This window comes from Ciconia boyciana, chromosome 26 (assembly GCF_034638445.1).
Source record: "Ciconia boyciana chromosome 26, ASM3463844v1, whole genome shotgun sequence".
NCBI lineage: Eukaryota > Metazoa > Chordata > Aves > Ciconiiformes > Ciconiidae > Ciconia > Ciconia boyciana.
The window spans coordinates 3,080,484-3,100,050 of NC_132959.1; the positions used below are offsets into that span (position 1 = coordinate 3,080,484).

The 19,567-nt window shown below is 55.3% G+C and overlaps 1 protein-coding gene across 4 annotated transcripts in view; it reads left to right on the forward strand.

The window, feature by feature from the left end:
- Positions 1-1,087: 1,087 nt before the first annotated feature.
- SNX27 (sorting nexin 27) overlaps positions 1,088-19,567 on the forward strand; it is a 35,422-nt gene continuing 16,942 nt past the window's right edge. For 3 of the 4 annotated variants that reach the window (XM_072846665.1, XM_072846666.1, XM_072846664.1), the window contains exons 1-4: positions 1,088-1,405; positions 13,909-14,140; positions 17,241-17,433; positions 18,747-18,811. In XM_072846665.1, coding sequence (XP_072702766.1) covers positions 1,122-1,405; positions 13,909-14,140; positions 17,241-17,433; positions 18,747-18,811 — 774 coding nt within the window. In that variant the 5' untranslated portion in view covers positions 1,088-1,121. The remainder of the gene's footprint in view (positions 1,406-13,908; positions 14,141-17,240; positions 17,434-18,746; positions 18,812-19,567) is intronic. The other variant, XM_072846667.1, reaches the window with a different exon arrangement.

A 19,567-nucleotide genomic window follows, 5' to 3' on the forward strand; every position in this document is an offset into this window, starting at 1 on the left:
CCAGCTTCCTCTGGGCTCGCCAGTTATTATCTGTCTCGCGTGCGCCCGTGCTCGGGAAAGGAGCTTGGGTACATCTAGAGGAAAGTCATCGCATTTGTACTGACCATGTTAATACAAAAATACACGTGCCTTAATCCCTCCGGCTGTAGTCGATTGAATAGATGCGAACAGTGGAAATGTACTGGGACAGGGCGTGGATTCGGTGTGTTGGGCTGCGCTGGCTGGGCTCCCTGCTTCTCCGGTTGGCTCTTGGCACCTTCTTTTATCTTTTTTTTTTTTTTTTTTTTTTCCCCTTGCTGGTGTGTCAAACTCTGCCAAACATCCCCCTCCCCGCCCTGCGCTCCACAGGAGCGGGCTGGTGCTGTGTCCGGTGCCTTCACCAGGGACTCCTGTGGTGGTGAAGGCCGTGGGCTCAGCTGCCTGCTTCTGGGTTGGAATTAAACAGCCCCCTAGGGCTGCCCTCTCCACGCAGCCTGTCCCGGTGGCCGGGCTCAGGCTGAGGTGCGGCGCTCTGCTCCACAACCAGAGCTCCTCTGCCGTCCCCGCAGCGCGTCTCCAAGGGCTTCGGAGAGCAGCCTTGCAGCAGCCCCGCCACGGGGCGTGAGCCGGACTCCGGGCTGGAGCGTGTGGCATTTGGGTGCCTCCCTGGTGCTCCCGCTCCACGCGGTGGCCTGTGCCACCCGCCTCCGTGGCGGCCAGGGCCCCTGCTGTGACGGAAGGGGCCCACGGAGAGCGTGGGCCTGCTGTGGCCCGCCTCCGCCCTGGGGCAGGGCCGTCCCCCTCCCCAGCTCCCTCAGCGAGGCCTGCCGGCCCTGCGGAAAGGCCTCTCTGCCACCTGTTGCCTTATGAGGCCGTGTGACGTCACAGCAGTGACATCACGGTACGGCGCCGCCGGGCACAGCCCCCTCCCCCCCGTTGCCACGGCGACAGCGCAGGCGCGGCACTACAACTCCCAGAAGGCCTCGCTCCCGCCGTGCCGGACTACATTTCCCAGCGTCCTCCGCGGGGAGGGGAAACACTACATTTCCCGTCGTCCCCCCTCAGAGGCAGGTGGGCGGTGCCCTACGGTGGCCGGCGCGGCGGCGGTCGCGTGACGGGCCGGCCGGGCGCTGCTCGCCAAGATGGCGGACGAGGAGGGCGAAGGGCTGCCGCGCTCGGCGGCGGCACCGCACCGGAACGGCGGCGGTGAGGGCGCCCCGGCGGGGCCGGGCGGCCCCCGCGTGGTCCGCATCGTCAAGTCGGAGTCCGGCTACGGCTTCAACGTACGCGGTCAAGTGAGCGAGGGCGGCCAGCTACGGAGCATCAACGGCGAGCTCTACGCCCCGCTGCAGCATGTCAGCGCCGTGCTGGGCGGCGGGGCGGCCGACCGCGCCGGGGTGCGCAAGGGGGACCGCATCCTGGAGGTGTGAGTACGGGGGGGCCGCCGGCCCGCCCTGCCCTGCCCGGCGCGGGGGGCTGCCCGCCCCCTCCGCTGCCGGGGGGCCGAGCCTGGGGGTGTGGGGGCTTGGGGAGCCCTTGGGGGCGGGGGGCTGGAGCCTCTTTGGGGGAGTCGTGAGGAGGGGCTGAGCCTGGCTGGGGCTCGGAGGGGGGGCTCAGGGGAGCCTGTAATGGGGCGCCAGGCCGGCTCCCCCTCGTTGGGGACGGGGGGGGCTTGTGGGGGTGGCTGGACCTCCCTGGAGGCTCGGGGGGCTGGCTTGTTCTCCTGTCGCCAGGAGCTTTTGGGGGCTCCCCTGGAGGGGGTGCCCCCGGGGAGGTTCCTGTGAGGAGCTGCGTTTGTCTGCCCGGATGCTCTGGGGGTCCCTGATGAGGGGGCCTGATCCGGGCTTCTCTCATTGGGGGTTTTGGGGAGCCCTTACTGGGGAGGCCGGGCCAGGTTCCTCTCAGTGGGAGCCCTTAGGGGGTCTGGCCTCCCCTCACTGGGGGCTTTGGGGACCCCTTATGAGGCGGCTGGGCCAGCCGCTCATCCCCAGGGACCCCGATACACGGAGGGGTGTGGACTGTCTTCGTGGCCTCACTGAGGGTTTTAGGGTACCTCTTTTAACAGGGGGTTGTGGGCCAGCATCTTCCTCCCTGAGGGATTTGGGGGACCCCTTTGGGGGTGGAGGGACACAGCCTCCATCTCCTTGAAGGCGAGGCACTCATTTTTTAGGGGGTTCTTTAGAGGATCCCCTTCTTTGTGGGGTGTGTGGAGGGATTGAGGGTTGCGGCCGCAGGAAAGAGCCCCTCCCTTGGAGGGCGAATCTGGGGTCCCCTTCACCAGCTCATCCCTGGGGAGATTCTCCCCCACCTTTGTTTTTGGGGGCATCCCTTGGATTGCAGAGCAGGAAGGGCTTGTAAGCAGCAGAAATATCTGTGGGAGCCACGTCCACGGATCTGCCTCCCCGCAGGGACCCTGGCCGGGAAGGGGCTGCTGGAAGGGGGTGGCCGCGGTGGGGAATTTGCCTGGGGAGGCACTGAGCTCCTGGAGAAAAGCTGTTCCCGGCAGAGATCCCTGGTAAGGAGGGGAAGTAGGTTAGGAGATGTGAAAGGAGGTGGCTGGAAGGAAGGGGGAGCTCACCCTGGGAAAGTCTGTGGGGGGAGAGCCAGGGGGAAGGGCCCGTGGCTGGCAGAAGCTGGTACTGGGCTGGGTGAGCTCACGGGTGCCTTCGCAAGAGAGCCGGCGTGGGCCGGGACGAGGTGTGCGAGGGTGCAGACCCTCCTCCGGTGAGTGGGACCCTCGGTCTTCAACGTGGAGACCTTCCTGGGGAGGGCAGGGGGATGCTTGCGGAGGGAGGAGGAGATCTGGCACGGCAGGATTGCCGCTGCAGGCACGGCTGGGCGAGGAGGGGGACAAAAAAATACCCGCTTTGGGACGAGACAGGGGCGCTCTCTGGAGCGGGTGGCCTGCCTTCCCCCCCGCAGCCGTGCAGCTTTGCAGAGGGCAGCAGAGATGGAAATGCACACTCGGGGAGGGGACCGGCTGCTTGGTTTTTCTTCCTCTCGGTCACTGGGACCTCGGGTTGTCCAGGGCTGTGCGGTAGCTGTTTCTCGACAGCAAGAATTGTAATGCGAGCCTGAAAACATTTTTCCATGGGAATGCTTCAGCTGTGTTGAAACTGATCTTCCTCCCCCCCAAAAAAAAAAAGACCCTTAAACTTTGAGCCCATGTTTGTGGACTGATGTCGGTTAAATCTCTTTGAGGGCTTTCTGCAGCCTCAGCCTGTCGAGGTGTATTTTTCTTAGCGTGTTCCCCTTTGTCTTGTGGTTCTTGGGGTTGGTTCTGCCCATGCTGAGCTGTGCGATACCTCCTGATCCTTACGTATTTGTACTTCATGCTGAGTTGGTTAAGTTCAATTACTTATTAATTACAGGGATTTCATAGCAGCAGGAATGCTTTGCTGCCAGTCTTTGCAGGCTGCAGTGTGTGAAGGACAACAGCATGTGTTTGGGCCCAGCAGAGAAGAGCTGTTCTGACTAGCCCGTGGCTAGAGAGCTGGCCGTGCCCTGCAGAAAGCTTGCTGTTGGGATTTGGCTCTCTCCCATGTGACCCAAATACTTTATGCTTTGATTTTCTGTGCAGAAGAAGCGTTCGGGGGGTGAGTTCTGCACCTGGAGGATCTACTTGAGAGAACAGCGTTTATTGACCGAGGGGAAATATTTTGTATGTGTTGCAAGGTGCCGAGCTGTGGGGAAACACTTAAAATGCCATGTTTGAAATCAGAGGTAGGTTTTGAGGCCGGTGCTGGAATCAGGGCTTGGTCCCCGGCATCTTGGCCAGCACAAGGTGAGGAACTGACCTTCAGTCTGCCGCCAAACCACACAGCTGTGTTTGAAAGAATTAAGACCTGCAGATAACGATGGTTAATGAGGGGGCACGAGGGGCGTTTGCTCGTGGCTCTCTGGATTCCCCCTCCACGGGGCAGGGAGCAACTGCGGCTGGAAGGATGGGGGATTTCCTCTTGCTTTATCTGCTGCTTCTCATCTCCCGGGAGAAGTCACTTTTAATTTGCCCATGTATCTTCTTGTAGCGCTGCCAGATTGGCTTTCACCCTTTTCCCATATCGCCTATCGCTTTTGTTAACCTGGCTGCATAAATCAGCCCAAAAAATATTACGCGGTACCGGCCACGTTTTGGCAGTGTGAAGACCCCGTGTCTCTGTATGCTCTGCCAAGAGGACGCTAATTCTCCCTGGGTCTATTAAAATCCAACTCCTGCAAGTAAATCTTAGCACGGTTGTGAGTTGGAGTAGAAAACAATAAAACAAGACTCCAAAAATAGCTCTGATTTCCCTTCCTTTCCACAGCAGCACCCTGCGCACAATGGTGGGGGTGGGGTTCCCCGGGAGGCACGGGGGCCCATCCGCCACCGCTGCCGCCTCCCCGGCACAGTGATGCCGGTGCCCGGTTCGTCTGCCCCCAGGACCCACGACAGGTTCGGCAGTCACCGAAAGCTGGACTGCGGGTCTGGAGCTGGGCGGTGGGGTAAGGACGTGGTGCTTCAGGCGGAGTTGCTGTCTGCTCGGTGTCTTTACAGATCTCGTGTCGCGTTTGAGAGCCGAAAGCACGTGCAGGTTAGGAGTTCTCTGAACAGACCATTTATTTCCGAGCAGGGCTTTGTTTCCACCTCCCGCAACTCTGAGCAAACTTGCCGGGGAGAGAGTTCTTTTGGAGCAAGAGCCTGAGAGATGAGATTCTTCCATGGCATGGCCCTGATGGAATTACTGTGGCTGTTGCTGCAGAGTAACGGGGTATTCAGCGGATGGTAACTTCTCGGGGGGGGTCTGTCGCCCCACGTCTCTTCCCCAGCCCGCTCTGGAGGTGCGTGGTGCTGGAAGACCAGAGACCTCCCGTCCCTGCACAGCTGAGGGCTCCGGCTGCAGTAACGGGAGTGTGGCTTTCCTCTGCAAGGTGGAGCACAACCTGCTTCCCAGCCCTCATCCAAAACCAAAGGATGTTTTGGGTGTTGTCTGAAGGGTTATTTAGAGTCCTGTCCTCACTACAGAGTTCTTTCTTGCCACCCTTCACTGCATCACGCTCCCGTATCTAGCATCTAGCTCAGACCACTTGCTCTCGAAGGCTGGTTTTGCAACATAGCTATGGTGTGCTCTCTAATCTTCTTAGCTGGTTGTGTGTTTGTGGGTGTTGAGGGCATTGGAGACAGACAATGAAAGCTAATTTAGTTCTTGATTATCATCCTGAATGACAATCATAACTAATCTTGACAGGGAAGAAAATCTCACTAGCGTTTGCTCTGTTTGCAGGGAAGCTCGCTCAAAAATAATTGAACAGATAAAGAAGGGATTTGTTCTCAGTATTATTGAACTGTGTGCGGCGGAAAACTGGTCTGATCTAGGTGTGATTGCGAGAGTAGGGGGATACCGTACCCCGACAGTCCAGAGAAGTCTCCGTCGCTCGCTCCTGCGTCAGAGGAACGTCTGAAACGGTTGCAGCCCCATCTGCTTCAAGGAAAGGTGTCCGACCCCTCGATACGGGCCTTGATGGAATAAGCCCCACCGGAGACGGCTTCTTTCTAACCCTCGTGGGGAGTGACTTGTGCCTGGTGCGGGGGGTAAAAGGTATTTCCCTCAGGAGATGAAACTCTTTATCTCTTCTTGGTCTAAAGTCTAATTTTGTGTATCAACTTGGGGCAGAAAAAGCTGGTTCTGCTTTGGAAAAGTCCGGAACGGTCTGTAAAAAGCAGGCAGCAGCATTCTGCTGCTCGCACAAAGGGCACGTTGCCAGAAAATGGCCTTGTGAAGTGGTCAGCAGGCTTTACCTTGGCCAAAGTCTTCAAGGGTGTCTCTTTCCTTAGCCTCAGACAGTTTAGGAAGTGGATTGAGTCAGTGTTGGAAGCTTTTATCTTCCACGCCTGGATGGTGAGAAGGTGGAAGACGCGCGGGGACGCCCGGCCCCCTCGCTGCTTCGGAGGTGGGTTGTTGTTCTGCAGTAGGAACTCACGAAACGTGTTGAGTTTGGCTTGCAGCCTGGCGAGCCTAAAATCCCTCTAATCACCAGCTGATAGATGTCTTTCCTCCCCCCGCCGCTTAAACACACCGTCTTCCCCGTAGCGTTCCTGAATTCCCCCCAACCTTTCCGGGCTCCATCCCTCTCTTTCCTGTGCGCGTTTTCAGAGCGTTTTACCGTGGGTCAGCATCTCTCCCCCTCTTACGAACAGGGCTGCTGAAGCACAGGGAGGGGAGTGGATTCGCCCGGTTAAGGCTGTAGATGAGAATTGGGAATAATTCGGGTCTCCTGATTGTGCCTTTCCGCCTGTGCTTGGTGTGCTCAATAAGGCTGTTTGAGTGAAAAACTGCAAATGTATCTTTTCTTTCTTGAGAGATAACAGCAGTGGGTAAATGAAGAACCCTCGTGTGCTGGGTTTTCCATTAAGCGTACAATTAGATAAATGCAAGAGCCTTTTTATCTGCCCTGGTTTAACACTTCTGCAGTATATTTAAACAGAACTCTCTATGTGCCTAGGAATGGGTGCGATGACTGAAGCTGGAGAAATTTAAACCCATTTCCGCTGCCTGCGCTCTCTGCTCCTGCTTTGTTTGGCTCGAGATAACGAAGCAAATGGGTCCGTCCCCGTAGGCTCGGTGGAAACGGCCGCCCCGCTCCCAGTGGGGAAGAGCTGCTGGGGATGTGCTGGACGTTGGTGCCCGGCGTGTTGTGGTGGCTTTTTTTTTTTTGTACCCATCGTTTCCCTTCCTTGTTCACCAGTCTGAGCACTGAGGAAGCAGCAATGGATGAAATATAAGGCAGGGGGAGAGTTTCCTTTCACTGGGATTCAAACCTGGGCTTGCAAAATGCGAGCTGCAGACCAAAATGTCACTGAGAGGCCTCGTGAACACCCGTACTCCAGGCTGCTGTTGGACTGGGATGCCGTTCCGAAGAGCTGGAGCGCGAGACCCTGCCGAGCGCTGCGCTGACATCTCTGGGGGAGCGTCTCGTGACGGTGGTTTTCAGCGTGTGGTCTGCAGCGTCCTCGGGGGCTCATTGATGTTGCTCGGAGCTCTGTGAAGGAGTGTGGCTGGGAAACCAAAGCCGCTGTCACAGGCTTGAGCTTGGTCATCAGCAGCTTGAACTGAGCCGGAGGAGAATCTGGGTCTACAAAAGGAACAGATAAAAATCATTGCTTTGATGTTGGTCAAAAAGGTTACGCTTAAAAGTCCGGCTCCGTCCTAGCACTGGGGCTTGCGGTCTAGCAGCCCTGTCCATCTCTGGTCTTCTCAGGGTGGTTTTGCTGATGGTTCAGCGAAGGAAAACCCAAGGAAGCCTTGACCTAGGTCGTGTCTCCTATTGCTGGTGTAGAAGCTGATTGCAATTAACTGCTCCTCAGTTTCCAGGGTGGATTTGATACAGATTTGGTTTCTGAAGTGTCCAAAATGTTGTTCCTTTTCCAGCAAGACTAATAGCTCAGTACTTGTTTGCTTTTCAGTCATATTTAGTTTTTAGCCTTCTGAAATGTTAACATTCTTTGTCGTCTTTCAGGGTGTGTCAGAAGTGTTAATTTGCACGGAATCGTTGCTCTCCTGATTGGAGCGGGTGAATGGCAGTCGCACTGTTTGCCAGAGCAATGTGTGTAAATATGCACAGGGACATTAAAACTTCCTTAAAATGTTGTAAGAGGCTTCTGTGAAAACGGTAATTATCCCAACCTGCTTCTGGTCTCTCGCACATCAGAGAAATAGGAAAGGTCACTGGAATTGCACTTGTTGGTGTCTTCCTGGGGTTTTTTAGTCTCTTTGGAATAACATTGGACAGGGTCTGGATTGCTCAGCTGTAAAAGAGGAGGGCTGGCTTCCCTTCTTTTGGGCAATTAGAAATGGGGAAATACTGCTTCGTCCTCAGCTGAACAGCCCCGGGATGGTTCAGCTTGAGGAAGGTTTGTGCCAACGGCCATCTGGCTTTGGGGACTGAGCAGTTCGGGGGGAAACGCAGTGCCTGTCAGGGAAACCCTTTAGCTGGAATGGTCTCGGGTGTGTCGTGCAACTGAGAAACTTAACGCTCCTCTGGGATAAGCTGCAAGGAGCTGGGTCTGTTAAAGCTGCTGCGGATCGGTCGGGCGAAGACGTTGCTCTCCCGAGGAGTGGTGGAAGGGAGCCGGCACCGTCGCAGCGGCTGCCCCTTTGCAAACACGCCTCGTAAGGCATGGTCGGTGGCATCGCGTGGAGCTGTTTCAGTGTTTGGCATTAGCTGGGTTTGAGAAGGGAGAGGGATGAAGACGATGAAGCGCCTGTTTCCGCAGGCAAGCCTGGAGAAGCTGTCCCGCACCGCTGTGTCCAGTAAGCTCATTAGCTGTTCATCTTTATTTCCAGAGCCTCTCCCGAGGAGGCTGCTGATCACTGTGGCGACTGCCCTTGTTGCTGGATCTCATCTTCAGCACTCTTCTTCCTTCACCAGCCCTTCTCAGAGCAGAGGGTCATCTGTCACCGCTGCTGTTGTCTCGGCACCGCACTTAAAATCTCTCCCGCAGCTGAATATTGGTGAGAACCGGTGTGTTACAGAAGAAGCAGGAGTGCAGGGAGCTTCTTGGTTACGTGTTGAATTTTATGGGCTTAGCGTACAGCCCTGGACAGAGCTGGAGCCAGATGTGTTTTGAGCCAAGCGTCAGGAGCTGGAAGATGCAAAGCGCTGGGTGGGGGAAGGTGGGGACTTGGCAGACTGTCCCCATTAAGAGACAGGTGACACGTGAAGTTGTGGTGCGAGTAGCTGCTGCCAGTCTTGCTTCTGAGGCCACATCCACATGGCAAGGCTCTTGCCAGCCTGGTTCTGCCACACCGGGGTGGGAGAGCGGTGCGATGCCAGACTGTGCTTGTTTTACACGGGTTTTGCTGGTCTTGCCTCGACTGCAGAGCCGGGCTCTGACTTGTGCTTTGCCGTGGTGGCCCTGCTGATAGCATGGGATGGCTGAAATGCTCATCTGCTAAAAAGCAAAGCCGTAAAGATGACTTGAGTGCTTTCTGGGGTGTTTTTCCTTGGACGGTTTGTCAGCTTGGTCAGTACTTTGCCTGAACAAAGCACAAAGGCAGGCTGTGGTCTTAATCTCCAGGAAGCTTATTGCAGACTTTCTTGCAGTAAATTTCCTTGTCACCTCTTGACAGACAGATAGTTGGGAAATTTTAAGAAGTCTTTGCAGAAAATGAGTCATGTGGTGTACAAATGGGAGAAGTGAAATGTTCTTCTCTGTGTCTTGGGGATCTTGCTCGTTAGCATTGGCATGATGGGGAATTTTGCTTTGTTGAACCCATGCTTCATCCTCAGGGTCTCCCGGTGTTTGCCAGCAGTTCCTGTTCTTGCCGAGAACACTTGCCGATAGGTGTTTCCAGGTTCAAACGCAGCTGGTGAGTGAGACGTTTTCTGCACCGTGCTGGTGGAGAGAGCAGGTTTGGGGGAGCAAGTGGGGTGCTTCAGCAGCTCATCTTCCAGCCAGGGGACCGTGCCAGCCCGCAGCCGCTGCTCACCGTCTTTGGTCTAGTGCTTTGGAAACTCAGTCTCAAAGAGGCTTTTAATTCATTATGGTGAACAAACACCGGTCTGCTCTGCCCCCCAGCATGTATTTTTTGCGGCAGGAGCTTGCCGAACCACAGGCTGAAGATCTTTTGTTAAGCATCACCTGCTGTAATTCCCAGAGCTTGGCTTTCCCCGTAGCACCAGGCAAGCCCCGACGGGTGAGTGCCGAGGCTGGCAGCGCCTGATCTCACCCCACGCGTGCCAGGGTTTCTGCCCTTGCAGTGGTGTCAGCGGGTAGCAAAGCGTGCCACTGCCTCGGGTCACAGTCCGGAGTCTCAGCCCAGGCCTGTCTTGGCAGATGTCTTTGCCGGCGTGCTGGACTGTGGACTGCAGCACGGGCGTGTGCTCCCTCTGCCGTGGGGAGACGATTGCCGACAGAAACGTGGTAATGAGTGATTTGGGGTTATGCTGTCTTCAGCTCAGCCAACGGGAGCCCTTAGTCATGGTGAGTATCGAGCTAGACCGACCTTAACCAGCACCAGGAGGAAAACCGCTTCTTCCCAGCTCCCTGGGGGAAGGCGAGAACACTTGGGAGCCCCTTTGCAGCCCTGTTTAGGTGGGGATGCCCCTGCCAGAGGGACAGCCTGCAAAGGCTCCGCGTTGCCCAGTCCAGCGGTGCACTGAACAGCTCCAGCGTCGCTTCTACCCACCGCCTTCAGAGCTTTTCCTGCGGTAACCTGCCTGCGTTGCATCCCCGGCGAGGCGAAGAGGAAGCCAGGCGTCGAGGGAAGGAGACTCGCCCACCATCCTGCAGTAGAAGGTGACAGAACCTCATGCTCCTGGTTTAACCACATCCACGTTCGGTGGTGGACAGCTGAGAAGTGATTTGTCGGAGGAAGCTGCTCTTCGAGTGCTGCTGGTGTCTGGCAGACCTGGCCAGGGGTGCATCGTGCCTGGCTGCGGTCTCCATCCTGCAGCGGTTTGCTCCACCATGAGCAGAGTTCTCTATTTCCCTTCCTGTGCAGAAGAGAACTGTGTGCGGTCTGCAGTACCTCCTTTGTGGGGGGAAGGATTCATCAGGTCTGGTCGTCGTCTGCCGCTGTTGTATCTGGACATCCTTTCTGTAAGGTACGGCGGGACCCAGCCCTGCGGTCAGCTCAGCAGCCCTCTCCTGGGACCGTGTGTGTCCCCTGGAAGGGTAAAAGTAATGCCTGGATGTTTTTTTCTGACTCCAAACGGAGGGAGAAACTCGAGGAGAAAAGTACCCAAGTGTCCTGTTGTCTTGGGAAAAGTGCATTCAGCTCTCGGATCCCGCAGGCCCGTGGCCGTGTGAACAGCGTGTCGTTCAGCTGTGCTCCCCTCGCTCGCCGGCTGCTCCTGCTTTGCCTGTGTCGTATGATTTACCGTTCCCTTTCTTTGTCGGTTCGTCGATGATGATTCCAGCAGGAGTTGCTATGGTGACTTTATTGCAAAGGTGCGAGTCCTCTGGCCCCGCGCGCCTGCGGTGCCGACTACTCCTTCCTACTGCTTGGCACGGCGGAGGGGCGAGCAGGGCTGCTATTAAAGCAGCGTCTGATCTTAGAAAGGAGCCTGCTGGGAGCGATGGAGAGCCGGCAGTGGGTGTTACCGGTTTTTTGTGAATGAAGTGATGCATTGCAGTCTTATTGTCGGGAGTCCCAGGTCCTGTCCTCGCCCTCTACCAGGGTTTGCTGTCGGCTCGGGGAGGAAATGGGTGGCAGCAGAAGTCACCGGGGGCTGATGAGGGTGTGGGAGAGGAAGAGGAGGAAGCTGGCAGCGTGTTCGTTCTCGGTCTGCTGGCAGAAGGGAAAGCGCCGTGTCTGAGGTCTTTGCTGATGGGAAGTTAAGCTGAGAACCTAGTTCCAGCCTAGCTGGGGCTGAGTAACTAAAAACCAGCCTTGACTTTTGTGAACTGAGCCGCGAGTCCTGCAGCCGGAGTCATCCAAACGGCCCTGCTGCCAGCTGGAGGGGGGCTCTGCCTGTCGCTGGCTGGAGATGGGCTCGAGGTCGAGCGTGGGACAGTGACTAAACTCCCCTGCCTCCATCCTTCTCTCTTCAGGGCAGGAGTGGGACGCGTGGAGGAGGGTCCTTACGGCCTGCCGTCCCTCCTGGTCTGGGCAAACAGCAGCCTTCTCCGCACAACTGGCGCCTCTGGCTTTTCGTACTCATCCCATCAAAACTCATGCTTGGGCAGTGGCACTGTAGGACGTTGCAGACTGGGTTTAATTCTAGGCGAGTGGAAGTGATCTGGGATAAGCGAGCAGCACGTGAGCATCAGTCAGGTGCAACAAAGCGAATGTCACTTTAATGTGACAATGTTGGTGGCTAACGGCTCGACTCGGTAATGAGGGCTGCCCTCTGCGACCGAATTTGCTGCTTTGGAGGCCACGCTCCTGCCCCATGGAGGAGCTGGGAGGTGAGCAGGGGATTTTCCCCTCTTCCTGAACTTAACGGCCTCGTTGCTGTAAAAGCTGTGTACAGCTCTTCGAGCGCTCTTACCGCACAGAGCCCAGGGGCTGCATCCGAGGGTTGCTTCGTTATCCCTTCCCTGAAACGGTACTGGAGCTCTAAGAGGGCCGATAACCCCAGGTAGCGTCCGAGCTGGGGGAAGCTTTCTTGTCCAACTCCTGGCAAAGTGCAAGCGCTGTCTCTGGCTCGTAAGCATCGCTTGGGGCTTTTTAAAACTTGCTTCAGAGCCTGGGAGCTCTCACCCAGATTTGTAAGTCGAGAGCAGATTTTCCCAGGGTGACTCTTCTAAGTAAAAGTTTGATAAAAAATGATCGATGCGAAGGGGTAAGAGCTGTTCTCTTTCATTTGAGAGCTGGGGATTGAAAGCGAAATCCTGCACTTGATTTAAGGCGAGCTGGGATGATTCTGTGACCAGCACTACGTCTTCGGCAGTGAGACGATGACAGTCTGTTCCCAGGCTCCGGGAAGGAGTAGCTGATTGCCGGAGGGAGTGTTTGAGAGCCCTTTCTCTCCCTGCATGGTCAGGATTTGTGGCTGGGAAAGTGCAAGCTGCTTTCCTCTTGCGTTCTTCTGAAGCATCAGGTAATGGCCGTAGCCAGCAGCGCAGAGCAAGGGCTGGGCTTTCTGGTGGAGGAGTTCCCAGGGGCGAGCCAAGACAAATTGGGGTTGTGGCGTGGCTGCCGGTGTTGCTTCAGCAGCGGTGAGAAACTCCTTGGCTGGTTTGTTCCAGGCTGGTCCCAAGCAGCTGCTCGGGAAGCAGAGGCGAAAGGGACCTGTTGTCTCCGATGATCTACGGGCTCTCCGGCAGCCTTGGAGAGCGCGGCCAGGCTGACTGGTAGGGATGCAGTGGGTGAAGCTCTGCCTGTTCCTGTTTACGCAGGGAATGTTTTGGATACCAAACTCTTCACAGAGACGCTTGTGATGACCGCGAGTTTGTGGAGACTCGCTACTAAATTTAGCTCTTATCAGGAGGAAAAACAGGCTTGTCCTTTTCCAGATTTGGAAGAGAACCCAACAGCGCACTCTGCTTTGAAATCAAGCCATAGGTTCAGCGTCTTTCCAGGCTGGCCAAGGTATGGTCCGTATTTTCTGGGCAAAGCAAGACCCAAGCGGTGGTTAACTGAGCTCGCAGGGAGAGTAGGAATGTCAGGAGTGCTTTAGAGGTGGCCTGGGTATGTCTTGGATCTTCAGAGCTTTCAGGGGCTCCTGGAGGGCTTAGGACGTAAGAGCTCTTGTGATCATGTTGGAGCAATTTAGGAAGCAGAAACGCTTGGGTTACTCGCTGTAGCAGTGCTCCTGGGCTGTTTGGGGCAAGGCAGAGCAGTTCGCCTAGAAGTAACTGAAGCGAACACGCGTCTCCTTTGTGTTGCACCGAAGCAGGCGTGCTCGTGGGTGCTGTGTCTTGGTGGATGGGAGCACCAGCGCCTGAAATCACTTACCTGTGCTCTCTGAGCCTCCTGGCCTGCTTGCTCGTCTCGTTCACCTGGGAGCTTCAGTTCGGGTTTAGGGAAATTCACTTACGAATTGGAGCTGTAGAGGATCAGGAGGTGGGCTTTGCCCTAGCAGAGTAGTATGTCTTAGGCATTCAGTGTTTTCTTCCCCAATTCCGTGGTCTCCTTGCATTTGCCTTTGGCTGATGGGAAGAGGCTCGCTTTCTGGGTACGAACGTGCCATGTTGTGCCATTGAGGAATGGTAAAAACTGCAAAACTTGTTTTAAATATTCCAGGGGGTGCATGAGCCTTCAAGAAGTTTTCGTTGTGTCTGAAGCCTCTAAACATAATTCAGTAACTAATAACATGAGAAATCATCAATAGGAAGGATTAGCCAAGTTTAGAGTGAAACTGGAGCAACCAGAGCAGTTGAGGCTGGAGGGATTTTCAAGGGAAGCAGCTATGTGATGGACCTCTGGGCTGGGCCTGGCGTGGTTTGAAGGCTCTGCAGTCACCTCGGCCCTGCTTACGGCTTCTCTGCTTTCTCTTTTGCAGGAATGGGGTGAACGTTGAAGGAGCAACACACAAGCAAGTGGTGGACCTGATTCGCGCCGGAGAGAAGGAGTTAATTCTGACGGTGTTGTCCGTGCCTCCCCACGAGGCAGATAACCTCGATCCGGGTGATGACTCTTTGGGGCAGTCATTCTATGACTACACGGAAAAACAGGCTGTGCCCATCTCCATCCCCACGTACAAGCACGTGGAGCAAAACGGCGAGAAGTTTGTGGTTAGTATCAGCTTGGATGGTGTTTTCTGGAGATAGGATGCGTCCGCGCCCCGAGCTGGCGTGCTCCGTGCTGTTAGTGACAGTTGGTGGCAACGCTCTCTGTTTGTCTTCAGGATGGAGGCATGTTAATTCATTATTGACTGGTTTTGACACTCTTATTTGGGCTTGCCCGTCTTCACTCTGACTGTGCTTGGTTATTCTTTTGCAGCTATTCCCTATGTGCTGGGAAGCTTTTTTTATTAATCTGTCTGAAATAGCTTGATCTCTTGTGAAGATTAAGTAGGAAGTTATTATTTTGTTCATATAAGCTTTCGCATTTCTATCTCCTGTTTTACACGAAGCGTTAAGGACATCTGTGATAGATGTAAAAGCAAAGGGAGCAGATGTCTTGAAGCGTAGCTTCCCATGTCCAGAATTTCTTTTCCCTTTAGGGAATGTCAGGGGAAATAGCTGTAAAAAGTCTTTTTCCTTGGGGTTCCTTGCCTCTTCTGTTGCGTTTATTGGGGAGGCTGGCAGTCACTTTCCTGGATAACGTGATCTGTCACCCAGGTACCTGACGTGGGTGCATCCTCTGAGGCTTAAGGTTGACTCTGGCTCATTGGGCTGGCTGCGGCCGGTAAGGAAAGGTCTGGAGAGGGACCCATAGCAGGTTGGGCAAAGACACTCGTCTGCAGAACTGTTTCTTCTTGCAGCATTTGGGGTGTATTTAACCTCCTCAATCAGCCTGGTCTTGCTTAGCTCTTCTGCTTCCTTGCCTGGCTGTGTAGCGTTCACAGATGCTCGGCTTGCAAACTGTCTCGATCGCCCTGTCCTCCAGCACCCTGCGTCTCGCTGCTGGCCGCTGCTCTGAGCGTGCCTCGGCTCTGAGCTGCAGTGGGGATCAGCAGAGCCTGCAGCCGAACCCCAGCTGGCTCCCAGTTTCACTCAGCGACTGGTAGAGACAGAGGCCGGCCCACAAGGGCAGTATTCTTCCCCTGCAAATAGCTGCTTGTTGTTAGAGCACAGTCCTACCCATGTCCCGACCACGTTTTTCTTCTGCTCTGTGTGCTGTCTTCGTTTTTCCAGAGCCAGGGCGCTGTGCGGCCGTCAGTGGGGGTGGAGGATGAGGCGGAGGGACTTGGGACAAGATGACGAGTATTGGGTGTTTTAGTTATGCTGCTGCTTTGACTCATGGCTGGAAGATTTGTGCCGTACACTGGCTCCCTTCACCCTCCCAGACTGGGCGGTAGGTTTGGCTGGAGCGGTCGCCCTCGGGGCACGATTGCGTTGCAGTGCGAAGTGCCGGGAGCCAGATGACAAACTGGCTCATCACTTTTTCCTCTCCCAGCTGAGGACGGAGGCATTTTCCCAAGGAAGACACAAGCCAGCGGTCAGTGTTGCAGAAATGGCGTGTGTGTGAGAGAGGAAGGGTGGAGAGGGTTCAGCAGCGCTCGCCTCGCCCGAAGAGCGCAAAGCATGTCACTTCAACGTGTCACCCTGGCGCACGTGTCTCTGGAGGGGACGGATGGGATCCTTGTGGATCCGCGGCCTCACGGGGAGCGTGTGCTATCCCCGCGCCCTGCTGTCCCAGCCCCGGCGGGATGCTGTCGGATCAGGTGTGCCGTATGGGGCAGGAGAAGAAGGGTCCTAGAAACCAGAGGTCCTTAAAGCAGCGCAGTGCAGGGGGGTCAAAGGGAGCCTCCTCACTGGACTGACGGTAGTGCTGCTGTTCGGATCGAGCCCCGTCCCAGCACCTTCTCCCGAGGTGATGCCGGAAGGGTTGAACGCGTGCTTCTTTTTAAGGAATAAGCTGTGGTTTTGTTGGAGTGCTTTCCCCTCGTGAAGGTTGTGAGGCAGGTATCTGGAGCGCAGACGTGGAGGGCGAGTGAGCTGGGACCGCTCCGGGCCCTCATCTGGGGAGCAGCTTGGGGTTTTGAGTCTTTTGAACGCTGCTGAAGCCACGTTCTTCAGCACGTGCCTCTTGCTAGACTCTTCCTCTGTGCCGTGACAGCCCTCTGGCTTCGGGAGGACGGTGGAGGGTGATGCTCTCCTCGAGAGGAAGGGTTGCGGTTGCAAACACTTCCCTTGTGCAACACGAAAAAGCGTGAACCCACTCTCTTCCCCACTGCATCCTTTTCCTCGTGTGAAGCTAATTAAGGTAACGCTGCTGTTTGGGACCTCTTATCACTGAGGGCATATTAGCAAAGCCTAGATAAGAGCTTGTTTAACTTGCCTGCGAGACTGAGCAGATTGGCTTTAAAAATGGAGGCGGCTGGTTCATGAATGGGAAGGGAATTCCCTGAAGAGCATCACAGTGCTGAGAAATGTCCTGCGACCATAACTCTGCTCCGGGTCTCTCCTCTTTGGGACCAGAGTCCTATTTCCTTAACGGTGTCCAGAATGAAACTGGAAGTGTGCGTGCATAGCGAAGAAGCTAGTTAACGTGGGGGGTTCCTCAAAGATTTCATGCTGCCTCTTCCCTGGGAGCTGCCCCATGGTGGGTGCCTGACGGCTGCCAGGGGCTGTGTCCAAACACAAACCAAGCCTCCTGCTCGGTTTGGGACCTCTCTGTGTCTCGGGGGAAGGAGCCGTGGACCTGAATCCAGAGCTCCGGGGCTTTGGCTGCAACACGAGGCTCAATTCTGCAACAAGCTGGAAATTCAGCGGTAGCGTTGAGCACGTCTGGAAGGTGACGAGGGTCTTGTTGCCGAAAACAACTGATGCAGCCAGCACGGCATTGCTGTGGCATCTGTCTGGTGGTGGCTTGGTGCATCTCAGGGACCCTCCTGTGTGCAGGACATGATGCAGGTGAACGCCGTGACGGCTGCGTTGGGGCTCGGGGCCTTTTGTAAAGGGTTTGGGTGTTTTTCCTCTCCTTTTGGAGTAGAAAGGCGCCTTGAACGTGTGCTGATCCTGCTGCTGTCGGATGGAGGTAGTTGGGACATCCTCCAGCTCCAGGGCTAAGCAGTGGCATATTTAACTATTCATACCAGTTTCTCGTTCTAGCTCAAACCCTCCTGATTTAGTCTTGCACTACCGGTGGGTCCGGGAAGGCAGAGCTGTGCCAGTTTGGATTTGCAAAGCTTTTCTCACCGCAGTGAGCCTCTTCTCCTCTCTGCAGGTCTACAATGTTTACATGGCGGGCCGCCAGCTCTGCTCGAAGCGGTACCGGGAGTTTGCCATCCTGCACCAGAACCTGAAACGGGAATTTGCCAACTTCACTTTTCCGCGTCTCCCGGGGAAGTGGCCGTTCTCTTTGTCGGAGCAGCAGCTGGACGCCCGGCGGCGAGGGCTGGAGGAGTACCTGGAGAAAGGTACTGAGCTGGGAGGAGAGCCGCAAGCAGGGAAACAAATCCTCAGGGTACATCCTTCCACGGGTGGTCCAAAACTTCACGGGTATTTGTTTACCTGTGAGGGAAAGAAGCTCGTTTGTAGCTGGATTGGATTTTACAGCTGAAGTGGTGAGAGGGAGCTCAGACTTGCCACGGTGTTACCGGCTTGCAGTGCACTTCCAACAACAAAATGTAGAGTTACTTTTTTAACACATAATGAACTTTTACTTATAGCGTCATGTTGCTCGACAGTAGTCTTGGAGATGAGGGAGCATGGGGAGGAGGAAGAGGGGGGAAGCTTTGGAGCAGGGAGAAAGTCATCTTCGAGGCCGTTCTCATCAGGGGAGCTCAGCTCAACCAGTAGTGACCTGAGCTTGCTCGTGGCTGAACGCTTTGGTCCTTTTTATGGTATTGCTATAGAACCGTATTATTGCAATTATAGAATTGTAAGGCCTGCAGCAGGAGTCTCCTTTAGGTTGAGTTTAGATGATGGGAAAGTGGATGCAAAACCTTTTCTCTGTATCAGAGTGCCTGGCTAAAAGATCTGACCCCACACTTTGCAGTGAAGATGATGTAGATGGGATTCGGGGAGCAATGACCCCTCGTTCCTGTGACGCTGTGTTATTTTCTTAATTGCCTGGAAGCAGCTCAATTAATTTGTGTAACAGCCTCTTCCCTTACCCAGCACCTGGGAGTGGAGCCCCCTCTTCCCATAAGATGGACGTGGGTCAGGTTTTCCCCACGCCACTGGGATTTCGGCCCTGCCTTGCCCGGCTCATTCGTCTTCATCCTCGGTTACCAGCCGGCTGGAGGAAGGGGCAGGCTGGTTGCGTCTTAGAGGCAACACAATACAGTTGGGGTCAAAATTATTTGCTGAACTTGGCCTAAATTCCCAAGTAGTTTCAGTCCCTCTGAAATAACTTTTTTTTTTAGAGGCAAAAGTACTATTTATGAAATTCTTGCCCACTTTTAAGTACAGTGTAAACCTCCTGTTGGCTGTGTGCCTGGGGCCTGGATTTCACCCACGGGGAATATCTCAGCAAGTTACTCAACACCGCCGTTCGCTTGCTGTTGTAGGGGATTCAGGCTGGATCAGTCTTCGTGCCAGGACACCTGATACAGCCTGGAAAGCACTTGCTTTGAGAAGGTTTTTCCGGGCTGGAGATACCACCCTTGCTTCCCGCCGCCTGCAGAACAGACAGTTGTTATTTCCATGTCGTCTTCGGACCAGTCCCGGCAGGGAAGGCTCCCCCTTCCCCCGGGCACCCCGCTAACCTGCGCTCTCTGTCCTGCAGTGTGTTCGATACGTGTCATTGGGGAGAGCGACATCATGCAGGAGTTCCTCTCGGAGTCGGACGAGGTAGGCACGTAGGCGACGGCGCTGAGGCTCTGCCGTGACCTTCCCTGTTACAGAGGCTGTAAATGCTTGGTAAAACTGGATCAGAGAGCAAAGACGTTCCCTGCCAAAGCCTCGGTTGGTTGGATAGAAAACCATGGCAAAAAATCAAGGCTGCAGTTTGCTGTCTGTCGGTGCACGCAGGAAACCTTTTCTCCAAGGCAGCAGCTACGAGCAGCTTTGCTGCGGCTCTCGGCAGCGTGCACAGAGCAGAACCCGCCGCGAGGCCTCGTTGCGTACCCTGGCTCCCTGGCAAGGGGAGACCCGGCAAAAAACAGCGTTCACTGACTTTCCTGCTGGTTTCTGTGCTGGTGGCAGCCCAGGTAGTTTTGCATTTGTGAGCTGTTTGTATTCATCAGCCTGCAGCCAGAAAGGCAACAGGCACTCTGAATACCAGTCTGTCTGACTTGCTTCTTCCGAGATTTGAGTTGCAGGCAGCAGCGGTGAGTTGCTATTTGCCCTTCAACTGTTGCTCTTTTTCCAACCTTTCCATGGTGCGTTAAGTTGCCGTGTCCCAGAGCTTTCTCTCTCTCTCCACTGGCAAACCCGTGCATGGAAAATCCTACCCCGTCGTGGTCTGAAGCAGTTTGCTCGGCTGCCTGTCTCGGAGCAGAGCTCACGTCTTCCTTCTTTCTCTTCTGGTGCAGGCTGGAATGGGATTCTTGAGGCTCGCAGAGCAGCTAGTCGTTGGAAGTGACCATTGTAATTAGCCAGTGTGAG